This window comes from Furipterus horrens, unplaced genomic scaffold (assembly GCF_987537825.1).
Source record: "Furipterus horrens unplaced genomic scaffold, mFurHor1.1.pri manual_scaffold_10, whole genome shotgun sequence".
NCBI lineage: Eukaryota > Metazoa > Chordata > Mammalia > Chiroptera > Furipteridae > Furipterus > Furipterus horrens.
In genome coordinates, this window is record NW_028327180.1 from 44,668,496 (window position 1) to 44,682,659 (window position 14,164).

The following is a 14,164-nucleotide window of genomic DNA, read 5'->3' on the forward strand; positions in this document are numbered from 1 at the left end:
CGGGGGCCTCAACCCATCTCTCCCAGGCCTCGAGGGCTAAGCCCACCTGACCCATGCTGGCTAGGAAGCTGAAGCACCTCACACACAGGGAGGGACTGAGGCATGCAGCTCACACACCAGGTGCACAGACTACGCCAGCCCTGTTGGCCACATTCCCACTTCTCGCCCAGATGGAGACAGCAACAATAAAGCCTAATTCTTCCAAGTCTCACCACCTATCAGGTGTCCTCCACCTTGTGGGATGCCAGGGGCTCTCGCCATCACTACATCCAGTGGGGGAAACTGAGGCTGTAGGATGCTAAATGCATCAGGCAATTTGGTCCAGGTCCCGTGGCCAGTGAGTGGCAGGGCTGGATTTCCAGGCCCTGAGACACACATGGGTCACCAAGCACCACCACGTAAGGTCTGACCACACCTATAAACCCAGGTATGCCCAAGGCTACCAGGTGTATTTGCACTTACATGGGAAGATGAAATGCATGGTGGGGCAGCTGTCCTCAGGCAGGTCACAGGTCCCATGGCCTTCACATGCAAGATACTCCCCCTCCTAGCCTGCTTCTCTTACAGACGTCTCCCCTTCACTGCCCCACGGGAGGGTGTGTGGGGGCAGACCCAGCCCAGCCACTGAGGGCAAGAGACAAAGGCAAGTTGGAAAGCCAGGTGTGGCCCTGGTTGTTTATTCCATGTATCAGCTCTGGGGCCTAGCTGGGCCAGGGCACCCCCTCTGGGGAGCCAGCCAGGTTCTGGCTGGTCTCAGAGGTTCTTTGGGGTGAGGGTGGGCTTGGGGTTAAGGCTAGGGAGGGATAGGAAGTAAAGTGCTTGCAGGAGCTCTCAGGGCTTGGTCCTAGCCGCTCTCCCACCTCTGGAACAGGCCAGGGGCATAGGCTGGCTGGTGGGCACCATCCCTGATGTTCCCTGCCAGGGCTGGGTGGGCCCAGCAGGGGACTAGTCCATCCAGAGCTGATTGTCCGCTGATTGTCTGCTTGTCTGGTCTGAGGCAGTGGCAGTGTCAGCTTCTTCCAGCACCGGGGCCTCGAGCCTGCTGCCTGATCTCCAGGGACTGCCAGCTCCATCGACCCCTCACCTATGGAGCTGCTGCAGCTGCATAAGAGGCCAATGCAGTTAGTGGGGGTCACAGTCACAGCTGACCATCCTCCATCCCAACACCTGAGCTGCTAACCTCATTTTCGACTAGGTTCCGCCTGTAGAGCGCTTCCTTTGCAGCTTCCTGGGGATCCAATGGGTGGTCAGTGGGAAGCCCTGAGAGGCCCGGTCCCCCAGTGCCCACCCAAACCGCATCCAGCTCACCCTGCTGCCATCGTTGCCGAGGCGCCGGGCAGCCTCTGTGTAGAATTGTAGCTGACGCTCCAGCTGGGCCATGTATTCTGAGGGTGGGGGAGGGTCAAAATGGGGCCACTGCCACCACCCCTTCCCTGTGTACCTGTCCCTGAGCCCCTACCCCGCCGGATGCCTGGGCCCCCCTGCTCCAGCTGTGCCCTCTGCCACTGGCTGCGCTGCATGATGTCCTGGTACTGCTGGGCCACCTCTGGGGGCACTGGCCGCCGAGCCTGCCTGAAGTTCAGGATCTGGGGGTTACAGAGAGGGCTGTCAGGGCCCTGCCTGAGCCTGAAAGAACCCCCAATCCTGCCCCACTAACCCCAGTGGGTGGGAACCTACCTTCCGCTCCAGGCGCTCTTGGTCAAAGGCCAGCACGCTGAGACTATGCAGAGTCCGGGTGGATCTATGGGATGGGGATAGGGATGAGGGTCTGTGAGGATCCCTGATCCCTGAACCCATTAATTTGACATGCTGGGCACTGCGGAACAGCCAGGGACAAGCCAGGTCCACCACAATGTTGCTAAGCCCACAGCTTAGTGGTGATGATGTACATCTAGGCAACTGCACTGTATACCCAGGCAATGCAATGCCAGTAGGTCAAGGAGTGCTTCCTAGAAGAGATGACAGCCAATTTGGGACCCAGAGGAGTCAGCTGAGCAGAGGAGCCAGGAACAAGTGTTGGGGGTAGAAGTACTTAGGGTACTGTAACACAGTGAACACTAGGTGTGGCCATGAACCAACAGGAGGAAGTGGGGAGAGAGAAGGCTGGATATACTGACAATGGTCAGATCAAAAAAGGTCTTAAAGATTGAGATGAAGAGTTTAAACTGGATCCTCCAGAAGAAGGGGAGCCAGGAAAGGTTTTAAAGCAGGGAAGAGACATGTTCCAATTTGTGCCTGATGAGATACTGTCCAGGAAGGGCAGAGGTGGGGAAAAGGGGGTTTCTTTCCAGCATGGCCTGGCCCGGCCCAGCCACCAACCTGTTTGCTGGCTCCCTTGTAGGGACAGGGATGGGAGGGGCCTTCCCTTTGAGCCCAGCAACCTGCTTCAGAGGACAAAACCAGTCTTGTGAGTCTTGGCTCTCCGTGAACCAAGCCTCCCTCCCTAGGGTTACTGCTGGGTGGGGTCTCACTGTGGGCACAGCTGCTGGCACAGGATCGATGACCAGCCACCTCTCAGTTATTGTTTCTAATTGCTGAGCCGTCAGTGGCTCTCGAATCCGGACCATCACCTCCAGCCGTCCTCCTGTGGGCCGGCGACCATCCAGGACCTGGGTGGGAATAAGGAGTGGCTACTGGGAAACAGGCAGCAGCTGGAGTCCCAGGGCTGGGATCAGGGACACCCAAGGTGATTTACAAAACATGAGTCCATAAGTATGATTAAAGATGCCAACTGGTCATAACGGGACAGGGTGATGGGGTATTTAGGTCTGGAAGTAAGGTCTTGGGCTTCCAGGGGAGAGGCTGGGTCAGCAAAGAGGACCCCTGAAAGGCTGAGGGCAAGGAGCATTTGAGTGATTATTAATGAGTGACACAGCCATACTGGAACATTCAAATTAATGTCCACCTCTTACCTCAAGGATCTCCCGGACCTCACATGCCATTTCCAGAGCATCCAGCTTCAGCTGGGCTGTACCCAGGACCCGGTCAGTTTTGAACAGCCCCCTGTGTGTGTGACGCGACACAGGATGGTTGGCCCAGGGCAGCTGCCTGTCCCCCAGAGCCCATGCAGTGCCTGGCCCCCCAGCTCACCCCTTATGGATCACTTCAAACTTGATGCCTTTGGTCTGTATTGCCCTTCGGAAGCCTCGGTGGCTGCGGTTGATGCAGAGTTTGAACTGTTCCTTGAACTCTGCCCAGGGAAGGAGAGGGGAGTTAGGCTCATGTTCTTTCTGCAGGGGGTAGGGCTACCTGTTGCCCATGTCTCACCAGGGGAGTCTGTGTTCTTGATCACACTCGTCTTATCTTTCTGAGCTTCTTCCTGGGACCAGACAGGAGGCAGGAAAGCTCAGGGGCTGGGGCCTGGCCTGGGACCCCTGCCCGATCCACTTCCCGTCCTGTTGGGTGGGGCTTAAGCCCATCTCTTTGGCTCTACACATACCACATTGGGATAAGGGAAATCGAACCGAATGAAGACATCCAGATCACTGGGGGACAGCCCTGTGGGCAAACAAGGGTCACAGCTGGGCAGAGAGGTGGTCCCCACGACCCTGACCCCTGCTTGGTGCTCCCTCACCTGGAGGTGTGGGCAAATTAATGCCCTTCATGATGAACAGGAGCATGTCATTGCTGCTGAGGTCCGGGAAGATCCTTCCGGGAAGGCAAGTGGGGAGACAGAGGCATCTCAGCCCCACCACCTGCCCTTTTTTTCCTTTGATAGGGCCAGGGAACAAGCCCCATACTGGCCTTTGGGGGCATCTCAGTTCCTGGGCTCCAGTTTTAAAATTAGACAAAATCGAGCTCTCTGTCCAGTTCTGCCAATGGCTAACTTCTGGGTCCTTTCTTCAGTTTGTATGTATCTGTTTAGTACCTACTTTGCACCAGCCAGTAGCCTCAATGATGTGGCACCTACCCTTCACTTAACAGTATTTCTGGAGACTCCTCCTATGTGCCAGCCAGGGCCCTAGCTGGTATGGGGCCTTCTCTTCATTTGACATTACCTGAGTACTTACTATGTGCCAACAAATTGCCTCGTGGTCGGGGAAACTCTTTCATTTAGCAATATTTCTGGAGCCCCTACTGTGTGCCAGCCTGGGTCCTCATTGCTGGGGATACAGAAGTAAATGAGAGAGACCTTCTTTGTGTTCACAAAGCCTGAGCTGGCTGAGTGGAAAGAGGACCAATGAATGTATAAATAAAGAAACAAAGCAACTCTGCAAAGAATTAAAATAGAGGAAAGACTGAAGCGTACTCAGGAGGGGCTGCCTTAGACAGGGTGGTCGGTGAGGACCAACATCATTAGTGATGCTAGATGTCAAGAGGTGCTGTGACATGAAGTCCTGGGAAAGAGGGTCTGGGTGAAGGCCCTGAGTGGGAACATGCTTGGTATGTCTGGGGGACCAAAAAGAGGTCTGTGTGGCAGGAGAAGAGCAAACTGGAGCCAACAGGTAGAGAGGAAATGCTGGGGAGCCAGGTCATTCAGACATGGCAAAGCCAGGGTAAATGGTGTGGGTTTTCCTAGGTGGTCATCCGTCCTAGGTTATCCCAGCGGCTGCACCTGGCTTCATCTGTATGTGGGAAAAACAATACCAACTATCCAGGGCGTGGGAACACTAAACTGGAGCAGGACCAACAACCGCCACCCTGAGGGCTCACATAGGCCCCCGGGACACGGCACACTTCTGCACTTACTGTATCTTCCCCGTTTCCAAATGCATCACTGCCAACACCCCCTCACGCGCCATCCTTCACTTGCACTTCATGCCTGCCTCAGGACCCTTATGTGTGCTATGCTCCCACCACCTAACAAAACTCTCCTCCAGCGGCAAGTCCTCCACCAGCTTCTGGGGAGGGCAAACCCCTCCTCAAAAGGGCATCTGAGCCAGGGGCCATTGGGGGTCTTACTTGATGACGCTGAAGGTTCTCTGCTCAAAGCGGGCAGTGGGCGTGGGGAGACCCCGGGCGAAGGCCTGCTTCAGGGTCTCCATGCTCCGCTTACAGTCCTCCGCCAGTTTCTCAAATCTGCCACAAGAGGGCCCTGCTAAGGTCCCTGGTGCCAGAGGTACACAGGGGTGTACACCCAGGCAGAGGTGGGCACGGGGGCACTTACTTGCTGGTTTCGGCAATGTTGCCCAGGTGCGTGAACTGGTTGGAGTGATTCAGACACATCTGGTGAGGCAGAAGACAGTGAAGGGAGGGTTGAAGGACTATGACCCTGGGGGAGGCCTGCTGACCTGGGCCAGGGGCCCCCTCACCTCATGCTGCTGCCTTAGGAGCTTAGTGAGTTCACCATAGCGCCGGGCAGACTCCTGAGACAGACCAGGGCCAGGCCGCTGGACCAGGGCGAAGTCATCCTTGTTGACAGGGGCAGGTGGAACCTGGAAGGACAAGGCTCATGGGGAGAGGTCTGCTGGTCAACAGTGAGCAGGCCTGCCCTAAACTCTCCTTGGAGAGGTCTTCCCTGACCACTACTCTGTCCCCAGCCCCTGCTCTTTCTTCTTCCCCAAAGAGAAAAGTGATGCTGAGAGAGAAGTGGATGGTTCTGACCAAAATGGCAGAATCTGTTAACTGTTTCCCCCAAATCTGATCCACACCCTCTTCCCTAGTAATGGTGTTCTGGCTGGGCACATGACAGCCCTGCAAGAGAATGTTCCAGCCTTCCTTGCAGCTAGGTGCAGCCATGTGACTCAATTCTGACCAATGGGAGGTGAACAGAAGTGATGGAAACTCCATGTCACTTTCTTTAGCCAAAGCTGCTTGACCTGCAATTTTTCTCCCTCATGGCTACCCATGAACTAGATGCAAACAGGTTAGTGGTCCACTTGAACCATATGGACAAGGACAACCTCCTCAGGTGTGGCAGAACAACAAAATGGAAAGAACCTGGACTCTGGAGGTTCTTTATAAAAGCCCAAAGCACCCTGAGTGCTACATGAAAGAAACATAAACATTTGTCTTGTTTAACCCCTCTCTTGGGAGGGACCTATTTGTTAGAGCAGCTTAGCCTGAACCCTGACTAATATATTCCAAGTCACATGGCTATTAAGTGGCCAGAGTCTACCTGGGAAAGTCTAGCAGGCCTAGAGGTTTCACCTTAGCAATATCCACAGGCAGCCCATTGCGCGAGGCCTCCAGCATGGGATCCAGCCCCTTGGCCTGGCGCAAGTGCATCTTGGCGCCCTCCACGTCGTTCTTTTGCTTGGCTCGCAATGCAGCCTGTAAGAGCTGCTTCTTTCGGCCCTCCAGGAAGGCCAGCTGCTGCTGGGCTGTGGGCAGAGGGGAATCTGCAGGTGTTGCCCAGCCCATGGCCATGTGATGGGCAACCAGAGTGGTGAGGGGGCACCTACCTCTGGTGGATGTGCCTTTGGGGGCTGCTTTGGCTGTTGAAGTGGATCCTGGCTGGGACGCCCTTGAGGGTGGGGCCTTGGGCTGGGCCATGGGGGCTGCAGGGCTGTTGAGCTGCTGAAGAATAGGAGAGGAAGTCAGGGCTTTCCCAGCACCTATGATGAGGTCACTCCCCAGATGGTCAGAGCCTAACACTGACAACAGTGACCAGCTTAGTTTCTGTTTCCTCAGCACTAAATACAACATGCAGTCCTTTCTTGTTGAATCTTTACAGCAGCTCTGGGAGGCAGGAACTACAACTATGACTATTTTATAGATGAGGAGACTGAGGCTCAGAGAGTAAAACGACTTGCCCACGGCCACATGGTCAGGAGGTGGCAAGGCCAGGGCAGGAGGCTAGTTCTTTCTGGCTCAAGACCAGGACTGTCAGAGTTTACATTGTTACCACTCCCTGCCTCACCCCAAGGGCCCTGCCCCTCACACCTTCTTAGGCTCCTCATCCTCTTCATCCTCTGGGCCTTCATCCTGGTTGGCCAGCTTCATGGCAGTCTCCAGGACCCCCACCAGGCTCGGCTGGGTGGACTCGGAGGCCTCTAGGCCCTGGATAGGGGGAAAGCCTGGGCGGCCAGTTGGGGCCCGGTCATGAGGGAGAGACCTGAGCCATGATGGTGGAGAAGTGGATTCCTCCCCATCCAATGGGAGCCTGAGGCCTTTGAAGCCACTTTAACTGTAGGAAGGAGCTGCTGGTGGTTTGGTATAGACATCAGACCATGTCAACCTCCCTCTTGTCTATTGCCTCCTCTTTCCTGACCCTGGGCCCTTGAGCAGACACCAACAAGGAAGCACTATGAAGTGCTGTGCTGGGTACAAAAGGTGGTCCCAGGCCTTGGGGGACTTCCAGGGGATCAAAGTGCAGAGAGATCACTGATCTCAGTGGGGATCCACAGGCAGCTCTGAGAACCCAGAGGAGGCCTCAAACCCACTGTAGGGGTTAATGGGAGGCTGAGTAGGTATCTATAAAACTAAAGAACTGATGACTACGAAGGAGTGAATCAAACGAAGGAGAAAAGGAAAGATCAGTCAGCAGTGGGGTGCCAGTAGACTCTTCAAATAAAGCCCTCTGATTTTTAGTGTTTGCCAGTTTCCATGGTGTAAACACTCCCACTGTACTGATTTTAAGGTATCAATTGTCTAACAAGCTTGCAGAATTCCTGAATGTTTAGCCATCAGCTCCCTGAGCCTGTATAGTCAGAAAGAATAGCACCAGCAAAGGGTAGAGGCTGGAGGGGTGGGGTGGGGGCAGGGCCTACCTGGGGGCACAGGCAGCTCGGTCACAGCCACAGCTCGGCCAGTCTTGTGAGCTCTAATGGCATCTTGGTATTGCTGTGGGGAACACAGGTGTCAGGACTCCCTGGGCATGGTCTCCAGGGGCTGCGCACCCACCCACTCAGCCCCCATGCACCTTAACAATGCGCTCATGCATTCGAGCCTTCCGCTGGTCCCCTTTGGTCTTAGCCTGGGCTGCAGCCACGTGGTATCGCTCCATCCGCTGCTCCAGTGCCTCCAGGAGAGTCCTCGGGGGTGGAGGAGCCTCTGGGCCCAATGGGGTTGGGGGACAGGGTTAAGAGTCTTGGAAGGCAAGACTGTCTTGCCCTGGTCTGTTCGCCCAAAGTCCCAGGAGCCTACCTGGTGTGGATGGCACTGTGGTGGGAGTCGGAGGCTGCAGTGATGGTGATGGTGGGTCTGGGGGCAGCTGGTCTGGGGGCAGAGAAGTCCAGTGCAATGAGGGTCCTGCTTGTGGCCACCCCCACCCCCAGGCTGGTGTGGCCTGATTTGGTCTCTGGGCCTGACCAAAGGAGGTGGCAATATCAGGAAGAAGTCAGTGGAGGCCTCCAATAATCCTGGAGGGCAGGCAGACAGGGTACTCACCAGGTGGAGGGGGCAAGCGGGATAGGTCCACAGGTTCCCCCCGGCTCAGAGCCTCCAAAACAGCATCAAAGCTCTGTGAGAAGGAAGGAGATCAGAAGAGGCTGCAGCTGGAGCCGGAACCCTATGCAGAGCCCTGCCATGTGACAGCGGACTCCTAGCTCTGCCCCTTCCTTTGCCCAATCTTGCTCAAGTCCCTTCTCACACCTAGGCTCATTTCACAGAAAAGGTCAACTAAGGTCCCAAGAGATGCAGTAAATAACATCTAGAGAGTAATCAAGCTGGGATTTAAATTTAGGTATGTCTGACTCCGGAGCCCATGATCTTTGCCACCATATATGTTGGAAGTCTCCTATACTTTCCATCCAACCCTGTTCCCCAGTTCGGACACACCTTGGCCACACGGAAGTGCCTGGCAGCAGCGGACGTATCCCCCTGCTGCTTGGCATGGAGGGCAGCCAGCTTGTACTCATATTGACGACTCTGCAACTGAGCCAGGGGACCAGTGCTGCAGGGACCTGGAAGGAGAGCAGCATACAAACCATTTCCATTCTCACAACAAAGGCTGTTCTTAGGCCCATTTACAGAGGTGAGAACTAAGGCTCAGAGAGGGGATGCCTTCTCTCCAAAGTCACACAGCCTGAAGAATGCATGATGGGGACTCAACTTAGGCCTGGCAGGCTCCAGATCCATTGCTCCATTGCTGTTTTGCTCCCCAGAAATTTTTAGAAAATTTAATGCACTCTTATACATTTTTAGGTTGGCATCTAAAATTTTTCATCTTAAGTTTCAAAAAGTGACCAAGGTTGTCATTTCCAGTATCTTGCAAATAGTAACATTTGAAAAAGAAAATTGTCATACCACTCTTTTAAATCTAATGTATTTTGCCCTGGCTGGTGTGGCCCAGTGGATTGAGTACTGGCCTGTAAACCAAAGGGTTGCCTATTCGATTCCTAGTCAGGGCACATGACTGGGTTGCAGGACAGGTCCCCAGTTACAGGCATGCAAGAGGCAACCACACATTGTTGTTTCTCTCCCTCTCTTTCTCCCTTCCTTCCCCTCTCTAAAGAATAAAAAATAAAATCTTTAAAAAAAAAAGAAAAATGGTTAAAATGACACATTATGTTATATATATTTTATCATCACACACACACAAAAAGGTATGAATGAATTCCAGGGGCATGCAGTTCTGGGAAAGGAAGGGATATTTAAAATATCTCAAAATCAGTACAGGGCCTTCAACTTCACAGAGGGGCCAACCACTGAACATATCCTCCGATATCCCATGTCAACAACCCTGCACTCGGCCTACCTGGGGGCAGCTGGGGCTTAGTCAAGCCCAGTGATGAGGCTGGGACAATGGGAGGAGAACCTTCCATGGTGACCCTGGGTTCTGGGGCTGGCGGGTTCATAGAGGCTGGCAAGGTGGGTGCAGGAGTGTGGCTGGGTATGGCCATTGGGCCCTTTCCCACGGCAACTGGTGGTGGGATGTCCTCTTCGTCGATGGCACTGCCCTTCCGGACAGAGGCCAGCAGGTTTTCCAGTGTCTGGGAGCAGAGGTAAATGTGGTTTTGGAAGAGCCTGGAGCTGGTGCAGGGGCAGTGGTGGGGTCCCTTCACTCTCCCGCCTGCCCACTCACCTTAAGTCCCCGGTCATAGCGTCGCATCTTGGCACTATCTCCAGCTTGCCTAGAGCTTTCAATTGCTGTCTGGTAGAGGGCCAGCCTCTCCTGCAAGGTGGCCTCCATCCCTGGGCTGGGGGCTGTGTCTTTCAGCTATTGGGAGGGGTCAGGGGCATGGTGTGGGTGGGTGATGATCCAACTCAGCCCACCCTGCAGGTGTCCTTGGTTGAGGGCTTACTGCACACCTGGCATATCACCCCTGGGCCAGTTGCCCCCACCTTGGAGGGACAGAAATGATCATCCCCTCCCCTGGTACAGAGAACTTGGGCTTAGAAGTGTCCTATCACCTGCCTGAGGTCGCATGGCTAAGATGTTCAAGGGAAGGCCTTTAACCCTGAGCAAGAGAGGACAGGGTTTTGGGACATATACCTGGGCCTTGGGAGGCTGGGAATCCAAATTCTTCTGCTCTTCCCCAAGGACCTCATTTAGTTCTGCCTGTCGGGACACAAGGCCAGGGACCTGCGTGAAGGCCTGATGGATGGGGCAACAATGGGAGGGGAGGCCTCCAGCCCTGCCTAGATACTCACCAGTAGGTCATCATCAGCCTCCACATCCTCATCATCTGTCCCCTCCTCCTCATCTGGGTCTCTCATGCACAAGCTGGCCATCTTCTCAATGGCCTCCATGGGCAGGGGACCTGGCAGCAGGGGGGAGGTGCCAGCTGGACCAGGATCCTTCAAGAGTCCCCAGTCTCCCATCCTGGTCGCCCACAGCCCCAAAGAATATGGTAGCAGGCAATGTGGCAGCATGTCTCTCTCCTGGCACTTCCGTGACACCCCACTGCCCTAGGGCCAGCAGGCATGATCCCACTCCCCAGCTGACCTCACTGCCTTATCCCTTCCTTATAAAGCCTGAGTTCAAACTCTGGCTTTGGAACTTCCTCACTACTGGGCAAGTTGGGTGACTCAAACTTTTTGTGGCTCTGTGCATGTCCAAGAATGACTGCAAAAGAGCTGCATGTATTGATTTGGGGTTACAAATAAATTTTAGCCTGTAGTTGAATTCACAAATACAAAATTTGTGATAAAGAGGATCAACTGTATTAGCTAAATAGTGTAAAGGCTACGTTTGCCCTCTGTGCTCCAGCCCCACTTGACCACTTTGGGATCCTCTGCCCACTGCTATCTCCCTTAGGACTTTTGCATGTGCTGTGACCACTCCCAGAAGAGCTCCCCAACTCTTCATGTGGCCCTACCCATGATGGATGCCTCCTCTGTGAATCTCTTCCCAGCTCATAGGTCTCTCCCATTGCTCTGTGCTTCCCCTATCCCAGCCCTATCAGTGGGCTGCACAACTCACTAGGTCCTGGGTAAAGTGCTTTAAGAACACTAGAAGATTAACTCTGGTGACATAAGTGTGGTTTATTCCCATTTTATCGATGGGGTAACTGAGGCCCACACAGGTGCTAGGACTCATTAAGTCACAGCCAGTAAGTGGCAGAGTTGGAATTGGAACTGTCACTCTGGGCCCAGAGTTGATCACAACCTTTAACCCGGGCTGTGGGTTTCAGGAGGGCAGGGACCTTCTTTGTCTCCTTTCCTCTGTCTTCCTAGCACCCAGCTCTGAGCCTGGCCCACAGCAGGAGCTCAGGAAATGTTTCAAGTGTGGGCTGAGAATCTCACCTTTGCCTTTGAGCTTCTCCAGGGCTTGGGGTGGGCCCCCAATCAAAGCCAAAAACTCGGCCTCCAGTTCCTCATTGTTAACTCCATCCTCGGGGATCATCAGGCCATCTGGGGAGAGATCAACCAGCAGGCCCAGCTGTGGGAACAGCAAGAGTTCAGTCAGATATTGGGATACACCTCACTTAGCCAGAGGCAGCCAAGATGGACTAAGAGTCCCCTCGGGAGGAAGAGAATCCAGGCCTTCTGGCAAAACCATTTCTCTGGGGAGTGCCAAAAGTCTAGAACAGGCCCAGAATGCAACAGGTGTCCCAAGATGGGCCAGGCCCTCTGGCAAAGATCATGAGGCAAAGGGCAGGCAGAGAGACCCAGCTTCCTGCTCTGAGTCTGCACCCATGATGCGCTGCTAGCAGAGAGCAGTGCGGAAAGCAGGCCCCACACGCTGCCTAAAGCACAGCCACTCCACACACCTGGGCTTTTTCTTCCAGCATCCTCAGCAGAGGGGGATATGCAGGAAGGTTGGAGGTGTCAAAAGTAAGTAGAAGCCCTGACAGTAACATGATGTTGAAAATGGGTTCTTTGCTATGTAACAGATCCATCTTCCTACCCTATCCTATCCTGGTTAATGACTCATCATGACATGATAATATTAGGTTGAGCTACACAAAATTGCCCTTTCTGTGGATCAAAAATGGCACAATATTGGCGGTTATGTATAGCTCCGTCTAATAGTCATAGCAATGATAGTAGCACTTAATGTTATAGCACTATCCATGAATTTTCCCAATGAATTTTCATAACTGTCCTATGACACAGGGAATCTTAGAGCCTCCATTTTACAGATGAGGAAATTGAGTCTGAGAGCTGTGAGGCCAAGTATCAGTGTGCAGAGGCCAGGAGGAACCTTGAGGTTGGCCGGACTCTTAACACCTGTCACTAAGCAATGGCCTGGGCTCCTTCCATCAAAACTAAGAAAAATCAAACTCTTTCAGTACCTGAAACAGAAGAGATGGGAGAGGGGGAGAAGGGACCCAGCCACAGTCCTATGGGCTCATGGGAGCAGCTCTGCATTTGCCCTTAACTCTGGCCAAGCTGTTAACTCCCATGACCATGGGCAGGTGTCTTCACCTTTCTGGGCCTCAGTGTGCTCATCTTTACAATGGGGATGAAAAAGAGTCTGCCGTGGCCTGGCTCATGCGACGGTTCAAAGAGTACTCAGACCAGGGAAGCAGTAACTGTGCTTATCCCAGGTAGAGGCCTTCCGCTCCCCGAATGGAGCTGCTGCAGCAACAGGTGGCCCTGAGCCTAGGACGGGGAGCCAGAAGCTGGGGAGCCAGGTCCAGTAGGCCGCACTTTGGGTGTCAAACGTCACTTGGGGGGCGGGGACCGGGGCTCACCTGGGGGTGGAGATCGGGTTCCCCAGAGGGGTATGGAGGGTTCCCCTTGCTGAGGCCGCGGGGTACAGACTCACCTGGCGGGCGGCGGCGGCGCCTCGGCCCGGGGGTCCCGGGGTTCCCTTCCTCTTGTGCATCTTCCAGGCTAGATGGTCCGACCACGGTCCCCTTGCCTGGCCTTGCCTTGCCTCCTCCCCGGGGGCCTATCGCCGCGCACGCGCCCTTCCTGTGCCCTGCACCCCTCGCCGGCACCCCGCGACCGCAGACCCGCGTCCTCGGTCTCCGGGATGGCCGCCCTACTTCCGCCTCGTCCCTTCGGCGCCGCGGCACCGGAGAGCGGCCACTGGACTTGCCGTGCCCACTGCACTGAAACTACAACTCCCGGCAGGCATTGCACGAGTGCGCACGCGCACCTAGGGGCCGTGGGTGGTGCCGCAGGTGGTGCCGGCAAGAGGCGGAACGTGCGTGAGTGTGAGCGGTAAAGCTGGCGTCGCGCATGCGCGCGACTGGGCTTCGCAGAGCGCGGGAAAGCTGCAGAGAGCGCACGTCTGTGAAGGGCGGCAGTGGCTATTGGTTTCATTGTGTCCCGCGTGGCCTTCCTGGTCTGGGTAGTCGTCACGTTTCTGTGGCTGTGGTAGAGTTAGTGTGGGCCTAGTTACTGGAAGCCAATCCACAGTCCTCGAGCCTCAGGCCTCCTGGGCTTTCAGTTCCAGACCCTGGGGCTTCCTGAGAGGGGTCAACTTACCTTTCATTTCCTCCAAAATATTTTACACAAATATTTTAACCTAGTTGTCCCCCAACAACTCCGGGCAGACCTACCCAGTTCCTGATAAGGACAAAAAGACCTCAACAACTTCTCTGGCTTAGGTCAGTTTGGGCTTGTTCAGCCTTCAAGGCTGGAAGGAATTGCCCTGGGGCAACTCCTATCCCTTCAAGGCTCAAGGGGCCCCCAGAAAAGCCCCCTCCCACCCCTTGAGGGTCCCCAGTGTGCCCTCCAAAGCCCTCCGGGGTCTCTAGAAAGTTCCCAACCTGGAGGGTAGGGGCTTTACGCAGGCTGTTCCAACTAGAGCGAGTCCCCAAGACTTCCCACTGAGGCCCCCCCTTGCTCACCCTCTCCCATGAGTGCTCAGACTCTGGGCAGAAGATGGGCAATTCCCTCTCTGCCCTCTGCAACATGGAGGAGGTTTGAGTTCTTACCCAGT

The 14,164-nt window shown here is 54.8% G+C and overlaps 1 protein-coding gene across 6 annotated transcripts; it reads right to left on the reverse strand.

Annotated features, from left to right (window-relative positions):
- Positions 1–644: 644 nt before the first annotated feature.
- CC2D1A (coiled-coil and C2 domain containing 1A) lies at positions 645–13,348 on the reverse strand. 6 transcript variants are annotated; one of them, XM_090289724.1, is made up of 29 exons: positions 13,040–13,347; positions 11,572–11,707; positions 10,477–10,586; positions 10,319–10,384; positions 9,908–10,042; positions 9,581–9,815; positions 8,662–8,786; positions 8,272–8,344; positions 8,029–8,100; positions 7,805–7,935; positions 7,653–7,725; positions 6,826–6,959; positions 6,345–6,456; positions 6,091–6,263; positions 5,253–5,375; positions 5,108–5,166; positions 4,903–5,019; positions 3,575–3,648; positions 3,440–3,498; positions 3,268–3,319; positions 3,091–3,190; positions 2,913–3,003; positions 2,472–2,609; positions 2,320–2,381; positions 1,678–1,741; positions 1,460–1,586; positions 1,309–1,385; positions 1,181–1,228; positions 645–1,101 (listed from the first exon to the last, which is right to left on the reverse strand). In XM_090289724.1, exons 1-29 carry the CDS (start codon positions 13,097–13,099, stop codon positions 1,081–1,083), a joined length of 2,847 nt encoding a protein of 948 aa, XP_090145850.1. In that variant the 5' UTR covers positions 13,100–13,347; the 3' UTR covers positions 645–1,080. The 6 variants fall into 6 exon arrangements, with proteins under 6 accessions (XP_090145850.1, XP_090145848.1, XP_090145849.1 ...); XM_090289722.1 differs by having other exon boundaries at positions 2,320–2,384; XM_090289723.1 differs by having other exon boundaries at positions 6,345–6,459.
- Positions 13,349–14,164: the final 816 nt, after the last annotated feature.

Coding starts and splice junctions, on each gene's coding strand:
- CC2D1A (XM_090289726.1), bottom strand. CDS start 13,099: ATGCACAAGAGGAAGGGAACCCCGGGACCCCCGGGCCGAGGCGCCGCC. Junction 11,708..13,039: donor GCGCCGCCGCCGCCCGCCAG/GTGAGTCTGTAC, acceptor CTGTTCCCACAG/CTGGGCCTGCTGGTTGATCT. Junction 3,004..3,090: donor TTTGAAGTGATCCATAAGGG/GTGAGCTGGGGG, acceptor TCACACACACAG/GGGGCTGTTCAAAACTGACC.